Source organism: Trichomycterus rosablanca, chromosome 22 (assembly GCF_030014385.1).
Source record: "Trichomycterus rosablanca isolate fTriRos1 chromosome 22, fTriRos1.hap1, whole genome shotgun sequence".
Taxonomy (NCBI): domain Eukaryota; kingdom Metazoa; phylum Chordata; class Actinopteri; order Siluriformes; family Trichomycteridae; genus Trichomycterus; species Trichomycterus rosablanca.
Window position 1 is genome coordinate 18064303 of NC_086009.1, and position 22400 is coordinate 18086702.

A 22400-nucleotide genomic window follows, 5' to 3' on the forward strand; every position below is an offset into this window, starting at 1 on the left:
AGTATTACAGAAACTGGAAAGCATGTTCCTCTAATGTGAACTGATTGTGGTCTAAACATGCAAGGATGTATTCAGTTTCAGACCTTTTATTTTTAGCCTCATCTCTGGAGCATCTGCCTTCAGTGGACTGAGAGGAGCAAAACCAATATGGCATATCGGCTAAAATAGGAATGTATGAGTGAAATTAACTTTTCTGTTTAATACTTTATGAACATTTTTCAAATGCTGTCTTGGCTGGATGAAGCAATCTAACAGTTATCCAGTAGAAAATCTCTGTAATGCAACCATCCCTCAAAAAGCTGACGAGCCAAGGTATGTTTGCTATCCAAATAGTATCCAAAATAGCGCCTGGACTAAGGTAAACAAAAAGTGAATTTAAGCCAGAGATTAGCTTCATGCAAATTATTAAACTGTCACACACTACCCTTAAACCGTGTCAATTTCACAGACTTATCTATGTAGTTTATATAATTATTTATACTTATTATTTCAAGGTACTGTACAGATTAGATGCAGCACATTACAAACATTGGAATTGCTATAAAACCCAACTGTAATGAATAACAATGATTGAATAAAGGTAAATGCATATGCTGTATTTATATAAATGCATACTTTGATGTATATAAATGTATACTTAATACTTAGAACATATGTACACAATGGTAATTATGATGATAAGTGAGGGTTAAGTGCTGTGCTCAAGGGCCCAACAGTAGCTGCATGGCAGAGGTGGGAGCAGTAGTTAACCCACAGCTCTACCCACTAGGCCTCCATTGTCCCACATTTATACATTTAAAGGAGACATAGAACCTCATGTTTTCTGTACTGGTCCCTGTAGTGATATACTCGTATGTGGATTTCCAAGAACTATGGGCACCTCTGCTGTGCTGTGGGCGTGGACGCTCCTCTGGCTTTCCTGCATTTCTATTGGTCAGTCCCTCCTCCTGTAGTGCAGAAGCCAGTCTCCTAGCGACGTGTTGTATGGTGTACAGGCTTCATTGACAGTGACAGTGTTTCCCTGATTAGCTCGGCTGTTAGAAACCTCGGAGCTTCAGCACACCGGACAGGAGACGAATTTACCCGGTGAGCGCTTTAATTGCAACACCTATTTAATTAAAGTGGTTTTCTATCATGGTTTTAATTAAAGTTTTATGCCGTGGTTTATTCTGATATGTAGCGCAGAAATGTAGCCCAATGTTAAAGCTAACCGAATGTTTATTTGGTGCCTTTTTAATGTCAGGTCACGGCATTCCGCACAGTGGACTAAACGACTAAGAGGTGCTGTACGGATTGCCGTTAACGCTACCAGTGTTCCGCACAGCACTTCCGTAAGTGGATATTAGCATGTATTTTATTTTATTTTATTTTATTTTATTTGTCAGGTCGATATAAATAAATAAGGACCCTTAGACTGTATCCGAGACCACTGACTAAAACGATGTGTAGTTGCTAAACTGTGCGAAATCACCATAAATGTGCGGAATACCGTGAACCCAAGTTATCCAGGGTGCAGTATAGCACCAATAGTGTTTGTGTTTGATACGTTGTTAATAGTTTAGCTGAGCTGTGTGTGAATGTCTCGTGTTAAACCTGTAAAAAAACGAAAAGCGAGCAATTTACCCATGGTTTCACACTCGCGGTGAAAATATATTAAGTTTTATTATGTATTTATTGACAGTATTGCTTCCGAACTGACAGGCTGAATCCGGTCGGATCCGGTTCGCCGCTTCTTGCTTCCACTGCTCTCACCCGGTGTTCCAAAACCAACATAAAAACAAAACAAATATTTATTTAGAACAGGTTTATAAGAGTGATTTTTGCACAAGGAAAATGCCAACGGCTTTTTTTTTTTTTAAATAAGCGCGTGTATGTAATTTATTGCTGTGTGGTGAGCAGATGTTGACTGAAGGTAAACAAGAGAAAAGCAAACCATGACAGTGATGCACATTGCGAGCACAGATCTCAATTTTACATGCACTTCGAATCAAAGCGATTATGTAAATGACAAATCCGAATGAATTCCCTTCTATAGGCACATGTGAAAAAGCGCAACACTTCAGGTGCAAGCATTGATTCAGGCGCAGCTCAAAAAGTGCGTTGTTTTAGACCAAGGGTGCCCATACTGTCGTGGCTTGAGATCTACTATTTTCAGTCGACAGCTCATCGCGATCTACTTTTTTAAAAGGTTAGCCTTATCCTTTAAATGTGCTTCAGTTGCCTATATTGATATTCAGCTTTACAGGGCCAGCGAGTGACAAATCACACTAACCTTATTCTGATGATTTGCACTGAACGGTGTCAGCCTGGTTTATATAGTCTGGACAGTAACTGCTGATGCCAATTCTCAAACAAGCTTCCAAGTGTTCATCAGTAAGTGTGGGCTGATATTTAGACTTAATTATTTTCATGTGGGGAGAAAGCTGATTCACACAAGCAGGCAGATCCAAAAAATGCTGTCAAATATGTGGCACATTTTCTTATGTTTGGATTATTTCCCCCTCATCCAGCAGGTTCCAAAATGGTCCCCCATATGAATGTCAGATTGCTCGTCTTCCAGGTATAAACGAAACTCTGCAGTGTTCTTGCCCGAATCGAACCGTTTTGTTTTCTTTGTGCTTGGTTGCGCACTCATCTAAACAAACAATGTAGGTTACAAAAGGAAAAATGCAAAAATGGTGCAAACTGAATACTGATGAATGAAAACTTTCTAGAGTCGCATCACAGTGATTTAGGCGGGCTAAGGCATAGCTATAGTAACAAAGAGCAAATTAAAGAAACAATGGCCATATTTCATGTCAATCATGTTGACCTGTTTGAATGTGGTGTGATCTACCAGCGTGCACTGTGCGATCGCATCATCATGTCAACTTTCCTTTAATAAATAATAAATTGTAATTGTACCGCACAGTATTTGGTGCCTTTACAGATGTACAAATTTCCCATGTCATTCTCAGTAACACCTCTGACATTGTCAGTAAAGCCTCCTTCTGTTTCATTTTGGTTTTTAGACAATTAGGATGATTTGTCTTGTTGCTGGTTTGATTTGGTTCAGTGCCTTAACTCTTGTAAGGTTTTGAAAAAATGTCTGTAGAGAACATAAAACAGGAGTCAGTTAAACTCTGCACCCTCACAGTCACGCAAACAACACCCTAATCACTACAAAATCTCTTCCTGAATTCCTGTACAGAAACAAATCCACCCCCACTTTGACTTTTTAAAGATGGAATCTATTATTCAGCCATGATAAGCAGCCATGATAAGCTGACATTCAGCCATAGCAGCTGACATGGTGTTAAGAATCAAACATGCAACAGAAAATTTACCTCTGGCAGCTACAAACAGTCTTAAAGTGACCGTTGAGCACAATTACTATAATGCCAGTTCTGGAACTAATATTATTAAAGGATGCTTTCTTGCTGTCAGAGGTTAATCTGTCCTTCATGGTCAGGCCGCTGTAAGTACAGTGCAGTCCACCAGTTGTTTCCTTGGCAACTGTGGTGCAACATTAATCTGTAAGAAATGTTAATTCACCTTTTTCTGCCTTGAATGGTTGTCCTCTTCTGTTTCTTTTAGCTAGTCAGATACTGATTAGAGGCCTTGTTTACTAGATTAACAATCATTTCATCCTTTTGATGATATTGATTTACAAATTTTGGCTTGAAGGGAATTCAGCTTTGCATATATATATATATATATATATACAGTATATGCCAGAAGTGCCGGAACCTATAGTTGGCCTTTTAAAGGACATTGTAGAGCAATGGATTAATTTGTTGTACCCTTTCATGAAAAATAATGCAGTTAATATGTCTTAATGGTTAATGGATATTTAACTGTAACCATCTAGAGCATTCTACCCTTAACACTGCAATCCAGGGGCCAAAACAGTTTAGTTATTAGGAGTGCGTCTTTACCGTCAGTCCCAAGTCCAGATTAAAATAGCAGGGTTGCAGCAGCCACGGCATCCGGCGTAAAAACTGTGCCAAGTCTGTTATGCAGACCGGAAGGATTTACTGTGTATATATACAGGTGGAGTGATACACACTGATCAAGTGAGTAATTGAATGAGTTTACAACACTCCAGAAACAGACACAGAACTTCTGGAAAGACACAGACAGGTTAGTAAAAGCATAAAAATAAAACCAACAAAACAAACAAAAACATGCAAACACAATAAAATTTGTTTATAAAACTTGTGATATGAACTTCCTGAGCCTACAGATAACATACAGCCTACAGTCACCTGGCTCCAACGCTGTTTTTCCCATTGGCTAATGGAGCTGGGTTGTGTAAAACAGGAGTAATTAGCATCTTAATGGTGCTTAGATGTTGCTCAGCTGGGAAAAAATGCTCGTGTTGTAGCTGTTGCTGAACCTCATGAAGCGCTTTCTCCATCTGTGCCAGCCTGCTTCATGCTCTGTTTACATGATGAGCCTTAAGTTATTGCTACTGACCTGGCGTTATTTCAAGGTACAAGTTGGGAGAGGCATTAAAACTGTAATGTAACTTAGTCCTAACTTAAACTCAGAAGAAATGCTGTGGCAACCACTTACTTCCTGTCTGGAAAGCTTGCAGTATTTTTAATTAAAAGGCTCTGCCAAAAACACAGCTAAATGGTGGCATAATTACTGCTAAAGGTGGTGTCATTGGTTATTACCAATGTGTAATGTGTAAAATAATGTAAAATAATAAAGTGATAAACCTACAAAAGGTTTTGTTTTCACTTGTAAAAAATGTGTTTAAGTCATGTGAAATATTACAGTGTGACGTCAGAGGAAGTATGTTCATTGGCAATTTTATGAGCTTCACCTACTATGTAATTGGGTTTAAGTCAGGGTTTAAAATGAATAAAATAATGCTCTTGTGTTTTAGATTAGTTGTCTCGCTGCATTCAGTCTTCAGCTCTCCAAACAACCACTAGACATTTCTGAAATGGTTGTTTAATAAAGAACATAATTCATTGTTTTATGGCTATGAATTTATAGTTTTATGACTATGAATTTGCATAGACCCTGTAGCAGCGAGGCATTGCCACATTACACTCTGTGCTTGACTGGTGGTATAATGTTCCACTCGTAACGCCTTGCAAAAAGTTCCACTGTCGACTCTTCAGTCCACAATACACAAAGGTTCATCACAGTTTTAAGTTTTTAATTTATTTAGATTTATGGGCTAATATTGTGGTTCACTGAGAAATGTGGGATTTTATTATAGCATAGTGTGCTGCTAAAGGTCTATTCAATTTGTCATTGCTGGAAACTCGTCTATTCAAGGAAAATATCTCTAATGCACCTGCAATGTGTTCATAACATGGCATGTGTATCTAATGAAGAAGCCAGTATGTGCAAAGCACATACAGGCTGCTACATCTGATACATTCATATCAGTGCAGCACTACCGTCTTAGTGTCATTGCTCCACCCAAGAAACGTCTTGTCAGTGCTGATCCTGCGTGAGTCCCTTTTTTTAAATGAAAAACAGAAAGTGGTAAAGTGTACGGAAGAACAGTTTAGCTATAGTCAGTGTTTATTTCCTGCTCTGACTTCAGCTTGATGAGCTAGACTTATTTTATTGTCATCAGCCGCTTTATCTTGGTCAGGTTTGTGGCTGGTTTTGTTTTACCTAGAAGCACTGGTCGCAGGGCAGAAATCCCAAGGTCAGGGTGCCAATCCATCCAATCCAATGCCCCTACCCCCTAAGATGTAGCCAGTCATGTCTGTGTAGATGCCGGCTGGCTGATCTTCACTGAGATTTAAACCTGGGTCTGAGCAGTAGTGGGCTAAAATAATAGACTGCTGCCATGTGGTAACTGTTACATATAAAATAAATGTACCTACAAGATAGGCAAATTTAATAAAGTGGCTGGCAGTTGTGCATGTATACAGTATATACACACACACACACACACACAAACATGCACACACAAACACTGTTTTGACGTCTGTTTTGCTGATCACTCTTCATGACCAGCTTAAAGTCAAACGTGCTTTTACAGACTGTGTCCCTTTTTTCAAATTATGCTTGATTAGGAAAACCTAACCCAGTCTCACACATTTGAAACTAACTGTATATGATGTACAAATACAGTTCTACTAATGTTCTACCTCCCAACACTACTGCCAGCTATGCTACAGTCAATACAACAAGCCAGCCCCAATCTAAGGCCTCAGCTCTCACTCACAGACACCACTCTATTCTTTCTCTGAGGCTCGCTCACTGCATCTTGTGCTGCATACCCAATTGGTGCTTGTGTAATGTCTCAGTTGAGAACTAGTTTCATCCGGTTGGCTCAGTCTGGATGGGGGGCTTTTGAAGATGCAAGCGTCTGAAATTTTCCAGCGCATGCCGCTCGAGTTACATAAGTGTTTCACCTAGATCTGGAGCAGAAGTAAGATGCAGTCATTGGCAAGCTGTAACAGAGTATAACTGTCATGTCTAATTCTCAGTATGGACAGTAAAAGACTGCATGAAAAATCACCAAAAATAATATGAGTGGTGTTGAATCAACAAAATCCTAATAATTAAATGTTGTTGAATATATTGAGCATTTTTTTATAAATAAGCATCGTTTGTTTACATTTACATGCTTTACCCAAAGTCAGCTATAGCTTAGGCCTCCTACCTACCTCCTACTTAACATGCATGTGAACACTTCCGCTGATTAGACAAAGCAATTAAAAGGCTGTGAGACTGCCGAGATAGCATTTCTTCAATCAGTCTGCTGTGGGTTATTACACAATGTGTCAGGAGCAACAGGTTTGATTTGCAGAATGTTTAAAGAAAAATGCTCTCCTCAGTGATAACAGACATGATTGGCTATGTTTTGATTGGGGTGATTGTGGACAATGTTACAGATGCAAAGATGCTATCAGTTAATTTAGTGTGCTGGGGTTTTGGTTTTTAGAACGTTTGACAAGCATTTAAGTGTTGATAAGCATCTGTACACAGCTGTTTCTTTTAAGCCATTCAGAGCTGGTCTTGCTTTTGAGGACTTCATCATTGTCTTGCTTATTTCAACCTGTTGTTCTTAAATGGACATTTAGGATTTAGGATGGTTCTGGTATTTATAGCAAGTTCTGGAAGCCCTGAGGTGAAAGGACACATGGACATCACCATGTTTGACGATGCACCAAGGGGATTCAAATATCTCAACAGGCTTAAAAAGATGAATGAATGAAAGACTTTCTGGTCTCTGTACATGTGATGATTTTAATTTGGTTTTCTATGCTCTTTGTTTTAAAGGTGTTGTGAAAGGCACAACTTTCTCCTTAGTAAAAGCTGTATATGGCGCTCTTCAGCCGTCACCTGACCCTCTCCCTTCAACATAATCTGCGCCTTGTGGCTCCAGGTAAAATGTGTGAGGGATTAAAGATTAATACATCATATAAAAAGCAACTTATTCGATTTATACAAAGGGATCTTGAGTAAAAACTCTTAAAATAGAAAAGTATCATTTATTTACATATTATAGCACAGTCAGCTTTAGTCTGCTAACTAGGCCACTGTGTTCTGATGCTAAAACTTTCATTCTGTTTCTCACATGTGAACTAAAGTCTGTATTTCAGATAATTGTTCTGCTGTATAATTCATTTCAATTGTGTCTAAGGTTCAGCTAATAAACAGATGATCTCCACAGAGTATGGCATTTTCCATAAGGATTTTCTGGAAGCCGATGGACTTAGGTTAGCTTAGGCCCAGTAGAGCCGCCACTAACCATTACACTACCATCATTATGTTTGATCATTGCTATATAGAAACCCAAGTTGAAAAATAATTTGTCTGTCCAAAGAACTTGAAATGTTTTAAAATCATCCAGATGTTTGTTTGCTAATGTTAGACTAGCACGGATGTTTCCCTTGGTTAGACATTAAGAAATCACTCAACTGTACTTCCTCTCTCATAAACTTTATGGGTTGAAATGGCTGTAAAGATATCAGATATCAGACATGATGTTACTGAACTTGAGTCCAAAGGCCAGAGTCTAAACTTACCTAATGTGTAAATGGTTTGTCCTAGTTTTGAGAGTTCTGTTCAGTGCACTGCTGCTGTACATAAGTCTGAACCATCTTTCCTATTTCTTAGGTTAGTCGATATAGATGTTAGAACAAATAAATAAAAAACACATAAAACAGAAACCACCTTAAAAGTCATGCCAATGTTTGTCATGAACAAGTAGCATTAGCAAAGATGAACAGTGATCTTCTGTCAGAGATCAATAATGTGGGTGATAGGATGCTTGGGTGTAGTTACTGAATTCCCATAGATATGGCCACAAAAATAACCACAAAATTAAATTAGCACTCTATGAATCAGCCTCAAGAACAAAGGGCAGTGTGTAAAATGCATATAAATACCCTGATAACACTTACCATTTTCCCCAAATTTAAATGAATTACATTTTTGAAGAAAGCCAACAGATGCCTTTAACCCACAATGTCCTCTTCCAACTACTGTATTAGGGTCCATATTCTGGTATAACAATACTACTTCTATACATACTACTAATTTTATTTTTTTTTTTTAGTCCAGTCATTTAGCCCTTCACCATCGAGAACCATGTTCGAAATTTGGCCATCTATGAATATTCAAATGGGGTACAAAAGTTGTCAGGAGGCACCCTCCTTAAAGTGCCTGAATTGTTGGCTGCTTTGTGATTAAAAGACTGGTTTGGGGATTGACTAAAAATAAGGGAGGATATGGGAAATAAAAAAATGTTGGTTTTTTTTCCTCCAGGTTGCAGATATGTTAGCAAAACCGCCACAAAGACTGTGTCTGATTTTGAATATGATGCCCCCTGCATGAAGACTCCTGTTCCAGGACCCAGGTCAAAGGTCTGACATTTAGCATCACACAAATGCTTTATCACTTTATGTTTCCCTTTGCTAAAAATTAATCTGCAGAACTGAAAAAAAACCAATAATAATAAATAATAATTTTAGGAAAAAAGTTAATCAGTCTTCTTTCTCTCTTACTAGGAGCTAACCAAGCAGCTTGGAGAAATTCAGGTAATTTAGACCAATGTACACCAGTCTTGACTGTTTTATGAAACAATAGGATTAATTTATATACTGTAGAATAATCACTAGTTTAGCTTGTGTTTTATTTCTTTTGATACCTGAAAATAAATAAAACATCTTTATTTTTTTCTTAATCACATTTTAAATCTGTTTTCACTAGACAGTGTATGTATGAGATTTGAGAAAACTGCTGCTTTATGAGTCACTTAGATCTAAATGAAATCAGGCTAAGTAGATGGAGAGGAAGTTCAGACAGGCAGCCAGTATTCACTAGTGTAGCGACGTCATGATTTAAACTGGTTTAAACTTGTGAGTGTCTAGCTTAAGGGCATGTTGCAACACAGTCCTGATTCAGCACAGCTGTTCCTGCACAAAATACGCCAGATAATATGATTGCATTTATTGTAGCACTGCTAGACAGTATTGCTCTGTTAGCAGCAAAAAATGCTGACTGAACACTATAGAGCAAGAAAGCCAAGTGATTTTTTTAAATGTATGCAAATGGACGTAAATTTATTTAATGAAAACAAAAGTCTTAATACTTATTTACTACTTGTTTGTCCTGTTTAATAAATAAAGTTCTTGCCGTGCTGGTATAAAATCACAGCGTTGCTCGTGGCTTTGCTTCCCATGTGATCTACCACTAATTCCACATTCCTGCTGATTTATTTTTAAACAGAATGTGGCTGCAATCAATTTCTTCTGTAACTATGAGGAGAGCAGGGGGAACTACTTGGTGGATGCTGATGGAAACCGAATGCTAGATCTGTACACGCAGATTTCTTCTATTCCCCTCGGTAAGTCTATTGCACCCTAATAAAACAAAAGCATGTTCACAGTTATTACAAAAACATGGTTTTACTTGTTTTTGCCAAAGATGCGGTTGTATTTCCAGACTGTTGCATGTTGTGATTGTTTTCATGGTCCAAACCACTCAACAGTGATCAGAAGTCAGGAACACTGATACTGACCAACAGAAAAGTTACTGCGGCTTAAATTCCAGATAATTTTAATACCGTAACAAGATGAATGTGTGGCAATACAGGGTGCATCAAACCCTTCTGTGTATAGTGGCTGTGTAGTCTCAGGCCAGTCAAAATGCCCATGCTAAGTGCCCTTAGAACTATAGGAACTGGATATCGAAGCACTGATTCAGTGAGCATGATTGTGTTTTTTATTGCAAGGTCTTTACAAACATTAAGAAGCCCTGATCACCTAAGAGGTCGCTTTATTTTAAAAGAGCAGGCTCTGCAGAAAACATCAGCCGTGCTCTGGACACACTGTGCGTGCTGGGAAAATTCAGTTGAATTGATTAGGCGTGACTGACAGCTGCAGTGCCTGCGGTGCACAGACCACAGCAACAGAATAAATTCTAATTCTCCGCTACAAAGCACTTACTGTATGCAGGGCATCCATCTGTTTTTTGACAGCACAGTCAATTTGGTCAGCAATCCTTTTTATTTTCTGTCCTTCTTGAGTAATTGAGCGATCGCAAGCCTCACTGTTCCTCAGATGCTAACAGACTTGATGCAGTTCATTTGGATTTCATTAGACTTCTTCCTGTTGTGTCTTCTTGTGAATTTTACAGAAATTAATAGTATAATCTGGCTGGTCAGTTCTTCATTTAGACACAGGGACATGGTAACCGTAATATAGTAAAACTGACTACAACTAAAAGTTTTTAGTAATATCCGTGTTGTATTTATTTACATTACGTATTTTCCTTTATGCATTTTTTCCATATTCACATTCAAGTTTGTTCATTTTTATTGACCAAGAAGGTGGAAAGCCTTCTGCCAATCAGGGTCCTTACACAGCATATAAAGACCCACCCACCCACACATAGTCCGGCCCCCACCCTGCAGATACGGTGGCCAATTAGTATCTGCTGCAGGCACTGCCAATTATGCCCAGCCGACCGGTGGCAACACCGAGTTTCGAACCGAGGAGTTCAGAAACTCGATGCTGGTGTGCAAGCGGAATATCCCGCTGCGCCACCTGGACGCTAAACCTTTTATTTACAATGTTTAAATAAGAAAACTATTTTGCCGGACACACGTTTGTGGAATAAACACTTCTTTATAGTAATGCACTGGAGAAAGTAGCCTGTCGAATGAGTCGTTGGTCGTGGGATTGTAAAAACAGTGCTATTATAGTTACAACAGCCCTAATTTTAAAGAAGCCTTCAGCCATGGCAATAAAACCCTCAGTGATGAAACAGTCCAGTGCACCATGCTGTATAAGCATGTTCATACAGCTCTGTTTCAGAGAAAACATTATCACTGTGTTTCTTTGTGCTCATCCATCTGTGAGAGTTTCTTCTACAGAGGTCAGGACCGTGTGGTAAGTCTGCATGACTGCGTGCATTATGAGTGCAAGAATGCACTTTTCCTGCCCTGAGGATTTAACTGTGTGTGTGATTCACAGTGAGGTCTGGAGCTCTAGATGATACCATGTGCTGGGCATCACACTGCTCGGGTTTCCTCCGAGCTTTCATCTGCTTTAGGCTTTGCTGTACAACTAGTCTGACCATGCTAGTTTTGACCTTTATCATCAGCGATATACAGTGAAGTAAAAAGTATTTGCCCTACTGATTTCCTTTATTTTTTATTTCCTCACAAACTAGTTATCTGGATTGCAAAAACATTAATAGTTAAAATACCCATCCTTGGTATAACAGCAAAGCAGATGATGGAAGCCATGTTTGGAGTAACTGGCAACGTTAAACCAGTGCTTTTGTGATCATGGAGATATTGAGGTTCTGATAACAAAAGAGAAATGAAGCTCTGTCATCAATCACTAATCTTGGGTGTGACCTGCTACTGTTCAGAGCACTTTTACATTGTCAGATTTCTGAACATGTGCTTATCACTTGAATAAACTGCACTTTGCTACAAATGTTGGAATTCATTCAGTGAACATGATGCAGATGGATTTTTCTCTCTACAGAGTTCACATGTCTTCAGTAATGGCTAGGTCCACATTTTAGAGAATGCAGGATTCAGTGCAGGGTTGTGTTTTTCAGATTGATCCTGCGAGCACTGTGGTGTGACAGTTTGACACTTTGCTCGCATTTGCTCTTGAATAGACCTGGACTTGTGAGGAAAATTAACCCCATCTGGCCTGCATCATAATTTAATTACAATATTAATATACTATTGAAAATTAAGCTAATAATACATGAATACATAACAGCAAACACGTATTAAGCAACAAGCATTCTCACGCCAATCCCTCTTTTCATTTGCCCAAAGAGTTAGGAAAACACACATTGTATATGGAGGTAGTGTGATAGTATGGGGATTCTTTGCTGCTTTAGGGTCTGGGTGAATATAACTGGTGGATTTTTGCTTTACCAAAAAAAATAGTGATTTCCTGCCTGGAGCCTGCATGCAACAAGGCAACAATCCAGTACAAGAGCAAGTCCAACTTTCTTCTTTTTCTTTTGGCTGTTCCCGTTACGGGTCACCTCAGCGAATAATTTGTCCCCATCTTGCCCTGTTCTGAGCATCTTCCCCTGTCTCTCCAACCACCTGCATGTCCACTCTCACCACATCTATAAACCTCCTCTTTGGTCTTCCTCTCCCCCACCCGCCCTGGTGACTCCATCCTCAGCATCTTTCTCCTAATGTAAATCTCATCACATCACATGCCCAAACCATTTAAATTTTTCCTTTCTAATTTTAACCCTCTAATAAACTTGTTCCTAATCATGTCACTCCCCAGTGAGTCCAACTTGGCATAAAATAAAAAAAAAGCTGCAGTTATTGCCACAAATGTGGCACAAGTAGTTAGGTGAAAGGGGGAAGTTTTTTTTTTTTTTTTTTTTTTTTTTTAACTACGTTAGGAGCAAAACTCACATTTTAAAATGCTTGTCATAGCTTTTTTATAGCCAATACATGCTGAGAGTGACCAATCCAACTATTCATGTGATGTTTTCCATTGTTTCATTTAATACCCCTATGTGCAAATATTAATTTTACATTCTTCTACTTTTCAGGTTATAATCACCCAGCTTTAATGAAAGCGCTCACCAATCCCAACAATTTGGTAAGGCATCATCAGAAGATTGATTACAAGATCATAAGTATTTCTGATATATTGGCACTAAAGTCAGATGCAGAGCTTATTCACTGAGAAGAGGCATTAATAACTCAACATGAACTCTAATCCTGACTGAGCTGCTTCCAGCTTTTACTTCATTTGGAACTTTGAAATACTGGGGCTAATTTTATTTTACACCATTTCATTTACAGCCCATTCTGTTTTAATGTTACACTGCAGATGAACATGGAATTCTTTTTTTCATTTCATTTTTATAATTTCTTCATATCATATCATATCATATCAACCGCTTCATCTTGGTCACGGCTGGTCAGGTTCCACCAGGAAACACTTACAGGAAAACACCTAATTTAGACAACCTGTCAAACCAACAAAATCTAACCAAATTATTAATTAAGCATTATTTTTAATTCTAACGTATGGTGTATGATTGCCTAAGACATTTGGTTCATTTGGTGTTCCCAGAGTGCATTTGTTAACCGGCCAGCCCTTGGGATTCTACCACCTGAGAACTTCCCAGACAATCTGACTGAAAGTCTCCTGTCAGTAAGTGATTTTTGAGAATTTTGAGTGTCTTGGCTTATAGTGAAGTGGGGTGTACTTTGATTTCCATTTAGATTAAAAAAAAATCCTTTTTAACAAACAAGTGTTACTAATTAACGCAAGGCTGACCAAAACATCTCCAATTTGATAAAAAAGTGCTTGAATATTGTTACTGCAGACCTGTAAGGTTTCTGAAATAGATTTTTGGCCTATCTATGGTCCTTTGGTTTAAATGCTTTTTTTATTGCTTTTTTATTGTTCTAGATCGCTCCTGCTGGAATGAGCCGGGTACAAACCATGGCCTGTGGCTCCTGTTCCAACGAGAACGCCTTCAAGGCCATGTTCATATGGTACAGAGTGAGTGTGCTTTATTTAATCCAAGCTCCAAAACACACTGCTTAATGTCATATCAATTTTTATTACATCCTCACATAATTGTTTTCTCAATGTCTTCAAAAAATAGCTCTGATTTCTTTGTTGCTAGTAACTACTTGAATGCTGCGTCTCTTTGCCGGATGTAATTCGAATGTTATTACTTTTGTAATTGTCAAATTTGCTGTTGTAATTAATGTGACTTGAAAGATTTACTGTGTGTGTTGTTAATGCATAGAACAAAGAGAGAGGCACCAACAGCCCTTCACCAGAGGAAACAAGCTCCTGTATGATTAACCAGGTAACTATTAGTGACATAAATCAATGTATAAGCTATACAGGACTAGTTAAAAATGGGTTTAATATTGTGTTGATTCTGGGTGTTTGAGGGTTTTATTAGCATGTTAATAGTCAGTTTTAAAATGATCAAGCCAAACAATGGAGGGTTAGGGCTGCAAAGAGTGAGGGTCATATTAGTATTGTTCTTTAAGGTTACAAAAGCCTCATGGAAAATTTCCTCATACTTATTGTGTTAACTCTGTTTTGACAGAGCCCTGGATGTCCAGATCTGAGCATTCTGTCTTTTATGGGAGCATTTCATGGCAGAACTATGGGTAAATATTTAGAGAACTGTCATTATTTTATTTTTGTGTACTTTTAAAGGAAGGAAAAGGATTTAAAAATACAACACAGCAGTCTTAAAAATATGTAACACATAACTACCTTTCAAAATATGACACACGGCATCTTAGATGATTAATTTGGTGGTGTCGAAAGTTGTATAATGTCTTTTAATGTAACTAATACTTTAAATGGTTAAATAAAAATATCCAAAAACATAAACATAAATTCAGTTATTTAAGAAAATATATCTATTCTTACATGAAATGCTGAAATTGTCGCTCTGTCAGGTTGCTTGGCTACGACACACTCCAAAGTCATTCACAAGCTGGACATCCCCTCATTCGACTGGCCTATTGCACCCTTCCCCAAGCTAAAGTATCCGCTGGAGGAGTTTGTTCGAGAGAATGCTCAGGAAGAGGCTCGCTGTCTTGAGGAGGTCAGAAATGTTTTAATCAATTTCAGACTCACTACCACAACAAATTGGGTCCAGAACCACATCCAGACACTAGACTTAAGGCAGGAATACACTCGGAATGGTTTGCTTATCGATTCTAGGTCAACCTAACTTTTACTCGCATAACCACAGCATAGAAATGTAGGGCAGGTTAATACTTTCTGTTAACTACATGAGTGCAGTACCTGCATTTATAGTTGAGGCAGTGTTGTGAGATGTAACATGGGTATAGTTTCTTTGAATACTGTACATAACATCTTTGTTTAAATAAAAACCTCTCATTTATAAACTCAAATATGTTCTCAAGGTACTAATCTTCCAAATTTTGTATACTGGTGCATAGGAAATAGTGTAAGTAAAATGTTTAAGATTAATTTTAGTGCTTGAACATGTACAATACTGTAGAAAAGTAAGCATCATTTTTTAATTATTTTTTAATTCTGGGGAAAAGTGGGGACATTGTGATCCTGACCCAAGATAAAGCTCCAATCAGATCTCCAATAATATCAGTGATTTAATACTAACTAAAGGTTACATAGTTAGTCAGCTAATTAGAAATATCTTAATTAGTGTAAAGATGTTGTAGGCTTTTTTTGGTCAGTAAAACCACTTGAAATTGTTTTTATGAATTAAAAATGACCTACAGACCTACCTTTTAGATGAACTGTTTGTTTAAACTTCTCTCCGTGTGTGGTTAAGGTGGAGGATCTGATTGTTAAGTGGCGGCAGAAGGGCAAACCTGTAGCGGGTATCATCACTGAGCCTATTCAGGCAGAGGGAGGAGACAACCATGCCTCCTCTGACTTTTTCATCAAGCTGCACAATATCGCTCGCAAGGTAAAACTTAACGTTTCATTCTTGGATGAAAAGAACGTCGCTTGTTGCTGGTTTTGTCTGCCGTCTGTTTTAATTTTTGTTAAACTTTTATGGATATTTCTGGATACACATCGGGTCTGTCTAAAAACCTATTGAGCTGCCTTGCTGCCTACTGTCTACATAGGCAGCTGCCCAAGTAGAGAGGATTCTAATTAGACACTCATAAGGCAGATAAGTTAGACGCACTACTTAGACAACAATTATGGCGATTACATCACCTCGGTTTTCACTTACTAAGCTCCCACAGTTAGCCTCATGCCATTCAGTAGTCAGCTTTTTAAGGTATCTAAGAATTTAGGCATGACTTCTTCTCAGGAGTGTGCATACGATGCTGTGAAATCTGTCTATGTAGAGAGCTCACTAGGTTTTCAGACAAATTTAGGGATTTTATTGTCCAGTATTGTTTGTTTTTATTATCTAAAGACAACAAATGTTTTGTTGTTTCAGCATGGATGTGCCTTCCATGTGGATGAGGTCCAAACCGGAGGCGGAGCTACAGGAAAGTGGTGGGCACATGAGCATTGGGGTACAAATGACCCTGCCGACATTGTCTCTTTCAGCAAGAAGATGCTCTCGGGAGGCTACTATCACAAAGCTGAGCTGCAGCCAGACAAGGTTCTGAGCACAGATACTCCTTGATTTATTACCATGGTTTATTCTCAGTGCTGTAAAATTAAGCCTGAGGGCAAATATTTGAAACCTCAGAACCTAGCGGTCATCAGAACCTAGTGGTCATCAAGGTGAAAGGATTTGTTTTTATCTAGTGGTCTTACCAGAGTTCCAGAATATAAAAGAAATTCAGAAACTCTTACTCACTGCTAGTCTGATTTAGCACGACCTGGATGACTTAAAACTTTAATTAATATTCGCCATCCCCATGGCACACACCGTGTATCCCCACAGTAATGCTTGTATAACTTTAGATATAATTATTATAATTAAACAGCGCCCCCTACTGCTTCAAAAGAGTACTAATGTAAGACTGCTCGTTTCTGCTAGTGGACCGCTTACACCACTACAGATTCACTTGATGATAATATTTAATAATGTATAAATAATAACTTGTATATAACTTATATATTTTTTTATTTAGATAATGCACACATAAAGGTTTTTGTGAATTACATGTATTAGGGATCGTTAGTACTGCACTTTGTAAATGTTTACTAAAGTAATAAAAAAAGCTCTGCATGATTGTCTCAGGGTTACAGGATCTTTAACACATGGATGGGAGACCCTTCAAAGAACTTGTTCCTCTCTGAGGTGCTAAACGTTATCAGGAGAGAGAACCTTCTGGAGGAGGTTACACGATCTGGAAAGACTTTGCTACAGGGACTTTATGAACTACAGGTAACATATAGTTCAAGCTTGTCTAGTGTTACTGTAGTTAAATCATTTATTCAGTCAGTCATTCATTGTCTGTTTTACTGCCACTTTATCCTGATCAGGGTTGCAAAATTCTGTCAATAATAATTCTGTCATAATCAGATGAGTCCTTTATAGTAGTTCCTCCATATTAAAAGCTGTACTTACTCTCTCCTGTATGTTTCTGTTTTCAGTCTCAGTATCCTCACCTGCTGAGTCAAGCACGTGGACAGGGCACCTTTTGTGCCATCGATGCTCCTGACGATGTCACTCGTGATAAGCTGCTGCTGAAAATCAGGGACAAGGGTAAGTAGAATGCATACTGTTACAACTATTAAGTCAAATTGCAATCAGCAGGCCTGAGTACACTTTTGCTTTTGTAATTACTGAATAGAAACATGTAGGAAGGTCGAAACAGAGCTAGTTTAGTGGGTGCAAACAAGCCTAATTGGTAAGGGCACAGAGAATTCAGCAGTTAGAGTCAATTGTAATCACTACCTCTGAATTAGGAGGCCCAGAAGATGTTACTATGTATGTAAAGTTATTGTTTAGCAGTTAATTCACAAAATAAGATTTAGCTTGTCTGAACAACTTTACATTTTAACTGTACCTGGATTACTTTATTAATTTAAAGTGAACTAAAACTAATCCTCTGACACATCCTGGCTCTCTCTCTTTTTAGGAGTTCTTCTGGGAGGCTGTGGTGAGAAATCCATCCGCTTCCGTCCAGCTCTGGTCTTCAAAGAGTACCACGCTCATCAGTTCCTCAACATCTTTAACGATGTCTTGGCTAAATACAAGTAATGTGCTGGAGGTCAGACCAGCCAAGGAAACCAAGCACAAGGGTCCAAGCCCAAACCAAGTTTTTCCTGTTTGTCACTGAAAAAACTCTAGACCTGTTATTCACTTTTTCCATTTTTAACTTCTGCTTCACTTCATAATTTTTGTATGAGAATATGTAACAAATCCTAACCTCACTACGTCTCACTATATTTCCTTGTAGTCACAGTGCACATTGGGTCTAGGAGTATTAGAAACCTTTACTGCTACACTAAATGGTCAAAAGTATTTGGATACCTGTTGGACATCCTGTTTCAAAAACAAATGGTATGAAAATAGAGTGATCTTTTCAGCTATAACAGCAGACACTCTTCTGAGAAGGCCTCTCATAAGATTTTGTATGTTCTCTAAGTAAGTATCTAAGTATGTCTGTAGGAATTTGTGCCCATTCAGTGAAAATAGTATTTGTGGGTGCTGATGTTGGTCAAACAAGCCTAATTGATGTTTCAGTTCATTTAAAAGCTGTTTGTTGGGGATGAGGTCAGCGCTCTGTGCAGTACACTGAAGTTTCTTTAAATCAAGCTTTTCTTCATGTCTTTATAGAATGTGCACAGGGGCACGGCCATGCTGGAACAGGAAATGGCCTTCCTTAAAATGTTTCTGTGTAATTGATTTATTACACCTGTTAGCAATGTTGTGGCTGAAACACGTGAGTTCAATAATTAGAAGCGGTGTCCCAATATTTTTGCTCATATAATGTATCTTGATGTACAGTGATATATATTCACCTGGTGTACAGAAACCTACAAATATATTTACAAACTTATTTTATTTAGCAAGTGGGGTTATATGAATCGCTCAACAGCACTTACAGACAGGAGGTATAGCATTATATTTTTACCCCCTGCGTGTGAGAAAATCCAACTCAAGCATAACAAAGGTTATTGGTAAGGGCACAGAGAATTCAGCAGTTAGAGTCAATTGTAATCACTACCTCTGAATTAGGAGGCCCAGAAGATGTTACTATGTATGTAAAGTTATTGTTTAGCAGTTAATTCACAAAATAAGATTTAGCTTGTCTGAACAACTTTACATTTTAACTGTACCTGGATTACTTTATTAATTTAAAGTGAACTAAAACTAATCCTCTGACACATCCTGGCTCTCTCTCTTTTTAGGAGTTCTTCTGGGAGGCTGTGGTGAGAAATCCATCCGCTTCCGTCCAGCTCTGGTCTTCAAAGAGTACCACGCTCATCAGTTCCTCAACATCTTTAACGATGTCTTGGCTAAATACAAGTAATGTGCTGGAGGTCAGACCAGCCAAGGAAACCAAGCACAAGGGTCCAAGCCCAAACCAAGTTTTTCCTGTTTGTCACTGAAAAAACTCTAGACCTGTTATTCACTTTTTCCATTTTTAACTTCTGCTTCACTTCATAATTTTTGTATGAGAATATGTAACAAATCCTAACCTCACTACGTCTCACTATATTTCCTTGTAGTCACAGTGCACATTGGGTCTAGGAGTATTAGAAACCTTTACTGCTACACTAAATGGTCAAAAGTATTTGGATACCTGTTGGACATCCTGTTTCAAAAACAAATGGTATGAAAATAGAGTGATCTTTTCAGCTATAACAGCAGACACTCTTCTGAGAAGGCCTCTCATAAGATTTTGTATGTTCTCTAAGTAAGTATCTAAGTATGTCTGTAGGAATTTGTGCCCATTCAGTGAAAATAGTATTTGTGGGTGCTGATGTTGGTCAAACAAGCCTAATTGATGTTTCAGTTCATTTAAAAGCTGTTTGTTGGGGATGAGGTCAGCGCTCTGTGCAGTACACTGAAGTTTCTTTAAATCAAGCTTTTCTTCATGTCTTTATAGAATGTGCACAGGGGCACGGCCATGCTGGAACAGGAAATGGCCTTCCTTAAAATGTTTCTGTGTAATTGATTTATTACACCTGTTAGCAATGTTGTGGCTGAAACACGTGAGTTCAATAATTAGAAGCGGTGTCCCAATATTTTTGCTCATATAATGTATCTTGATGTACAGTGATATATATTCACCTGGTGTACAGAAACCTACAAATATATTTACAAACTTATTTTATTTAGCAAGTGGGGTTATATGAATCGCTCAACAGCACTTACAGACAGGAGGTATAGCATTATATTTTTACCCCCTGCGTGTGAGAAAATCCAACTCAAGCATAACAAAGGTTAAACCTGCTGTTCTCTCATTTTCAAAACTAACACCCTCCACTCTCAAACCCGAAACGATGCATAACTGACAGTCTGGTACAAATAAAGCACAGACTGGAAGATTTCAGAGCTTTTAAATGATAAACCATGTTAGATTGTGACATAGCTTCAGATATGCAAACCTGATTTATTCCCTAAATAAAGGCATGCGGAAATGAAAACCTATTAGCGTCTAACCTCAAAGCACATACTTGGATGAAAAGCCGTTCTCACCAGAACTTGCTTTGCTGAGATGAAGACTATTATATTCATAAGGCAGATGTGAACTGCAACAATTTGTTTAGACTGTCCCAAAAATTCTGGAGCAGTTTCCAGACAAATTTTGACAAACATGGTCAACTAAACTGTCACTCTGACCAACAGTACACAGTAAAAATGTCCAGTACAATTTAACTTATATTTCTGTTCAAGATCACTGTTTTTATTATGTTATTTAAAGTACAGATGCCTCAATTCTATACTAAGTATTAGTATCAGAGTTTTTTTGGCCTACAATCCTGGATCAGTATAAAACTGGATCTGAAAAGTTTTCTTATCGGATTTCATTACATCTGATTTTACATCCTGCATGCAGCACTTACTGATATTGTTGGTATTAGATCAGTCTCTGTATCAACTGATACTCAGAGCTTTGCTATTGTATCATGAACATTACAGATTTGAGGCATTTTTTCTTTAAAAAAAAAAAACTAAAACAGTAAAACTGTCTGCCAGTGGAGTTGAATTATAATTCTTTCTTAATTTACCTAAAAAACCTAATTTACTTTAATTTACCTAAATAATTAAAATATCTAGAAGTACATGGAATTATATTTAAATGTTTTATAATAACCCCCCTCAAAAATCTAAAAGAAATGTAATAATTATACATTTCTAGTGTATTTTTTTTGCATGGCCTTTAAGTTTGTATATGTTGATTTTAGGACATTCTTAATATCAACTAGTTAGTTCATGTAGATTACTTGCTAATTAATAACCTGCTAACAAGTAAATCTAACTTTCTAGTTGCAGTTTGTAAATGAGCCTTGGAAAGTAAAATGTTATGTGTCAGGATGTTGAAATAGTATGACGTACTGTAAAACGGGTGTCCTGACAGCAATTTATTCCAAGATTTGGTTTAAATGGTTAAAATGAAGCTAGATTTTTATGCTGCCTAGAGGAAAACATTGAGTTTTTTAAATAATTTATTTGCCTTAACAAGTTGTCAATGGATTCTTAAGTCTTAATTTGTCAGACTTTGCTTTCTTAATTGAAGGTCTTACGTATTTTTTTTTCTGTTCATAGTTGATTTTTTTTATTCTTATTTAACTTCCCTAAATTTCTATGAATAAATAATTTTTTTTTTTTTTTTTGTATGTTTAGGGAGGGTTGAATTTTTTTTTTTGTACTGTGGACAGGGGGTCAGCATAACCAGAGCATTGAGAAAGCAGACTGCTTTGTGACTGTTTTTAATGTGGCATTTCTCTAATGCTCTACATGTCCTTTTTGTTAATGTACTTTAGGTAACAGTAAAAAATGTTTAAAGTAATAAATTTGTTTTTATTTAATATAGTGGTCAGATGGTCTGTACAGAAATAGAAGATGCTCCAAGCTGCTTAATTAGATTGAAAGAAATCCCTATATGTGATGACTCTGTGCCTGTCTGTTCTTTTCTTTTTCGTATAAAGTTCTTATGTTAATAACTAAAAATACACTTATGATTGTTTAAACCACTATGTTAAATAATGTAGTGCCAATTGTTTCCTGTTCCTAAATATTGTCTAAGCAATATATATATATATATACACACACACTCAAATAAATTTGACATTTTCCTCTATTTCTTTTCTTTCTATAATTTTTTGTGACATGATCAGATGTGTATAGTATGTGTACAGTGAATGATGGTCACCCAGGTCAGAGTTAAAAATGTTAAATTCCAATTGACCATAATTTGATTTTTAAAATAGAGGACACTTGTGGTAGGATGGCAGCATGGGGCAAAAGTACACCTGCACTGGGTGGAAGGTTTGGTTCGGGGAAGGATTGGGCTGGGCAAAATA

The 22400-nt window shown here is 37.6% G+C and overlaps 1 protein-coding gene across 4 annotated transcripts; it reads left to right on the forward strand.

The window, feature by feature from the left end:
• The first annotated feature begins 1001 nt into the window (after nucleotides 1–1001).
• On the forward strand, nucleotides 1002–22177 carry abat (4-aminobutyrate aminotransferase). 4 transcript variants are annotated; one of them, XM_063018437.1, is made up of 18 exons: nucleotides 1002–1086; nucleotides 1244–1331; nucleotides 7246–7351; nucleotides 8737–8834; nucleotides 8979–9008; nucleotides 9700–9817; nucleotides 13021–13070; nucleotides 13551–13631; nucleotides 13893–13985; nucleotides 14239–14301; nucleotides 14551–14614; nucleotides 14912–15060; nucleotides 15778–15915; nucleotides 16402–16569; nucleotides 17158–17304; nucleotides 17514–17625; nucleotides 18002–18133; nucleotides 19278–22177. In XM_063018437.1, the coding sequence occupies exons 3-17, from the start codon at nucleotides 7288–7290 to the stop codon at nucleotides 18121–18123; spliced, it is 1497 nt and encodes a 498-aa protein (XP_062874507.1). In that variant the 5' UTR covers nucleotides 1002–1086; nucleotides 1244–1331; nucleotides 7246–7287; the 3' UTR covers nucleotides 18124–18133; nucleotides 19278–22177. The 4 variants fall into 4 exon arrangements, with proteins under 4 accessions (XP_062874507.1, XP_062874505.1, XP_062874506.1 ...); XM_063018435.1 differs by having other exon boundaries at nucleotides 18002–18119; XM_063018436.1 differs by lacking the exon at nucleotides 1244–1331 and having other exon boundaries at nucleotides 18002–18119.
• Nucleotides 22178–22400: the final 223 nt, after the last annotated feature.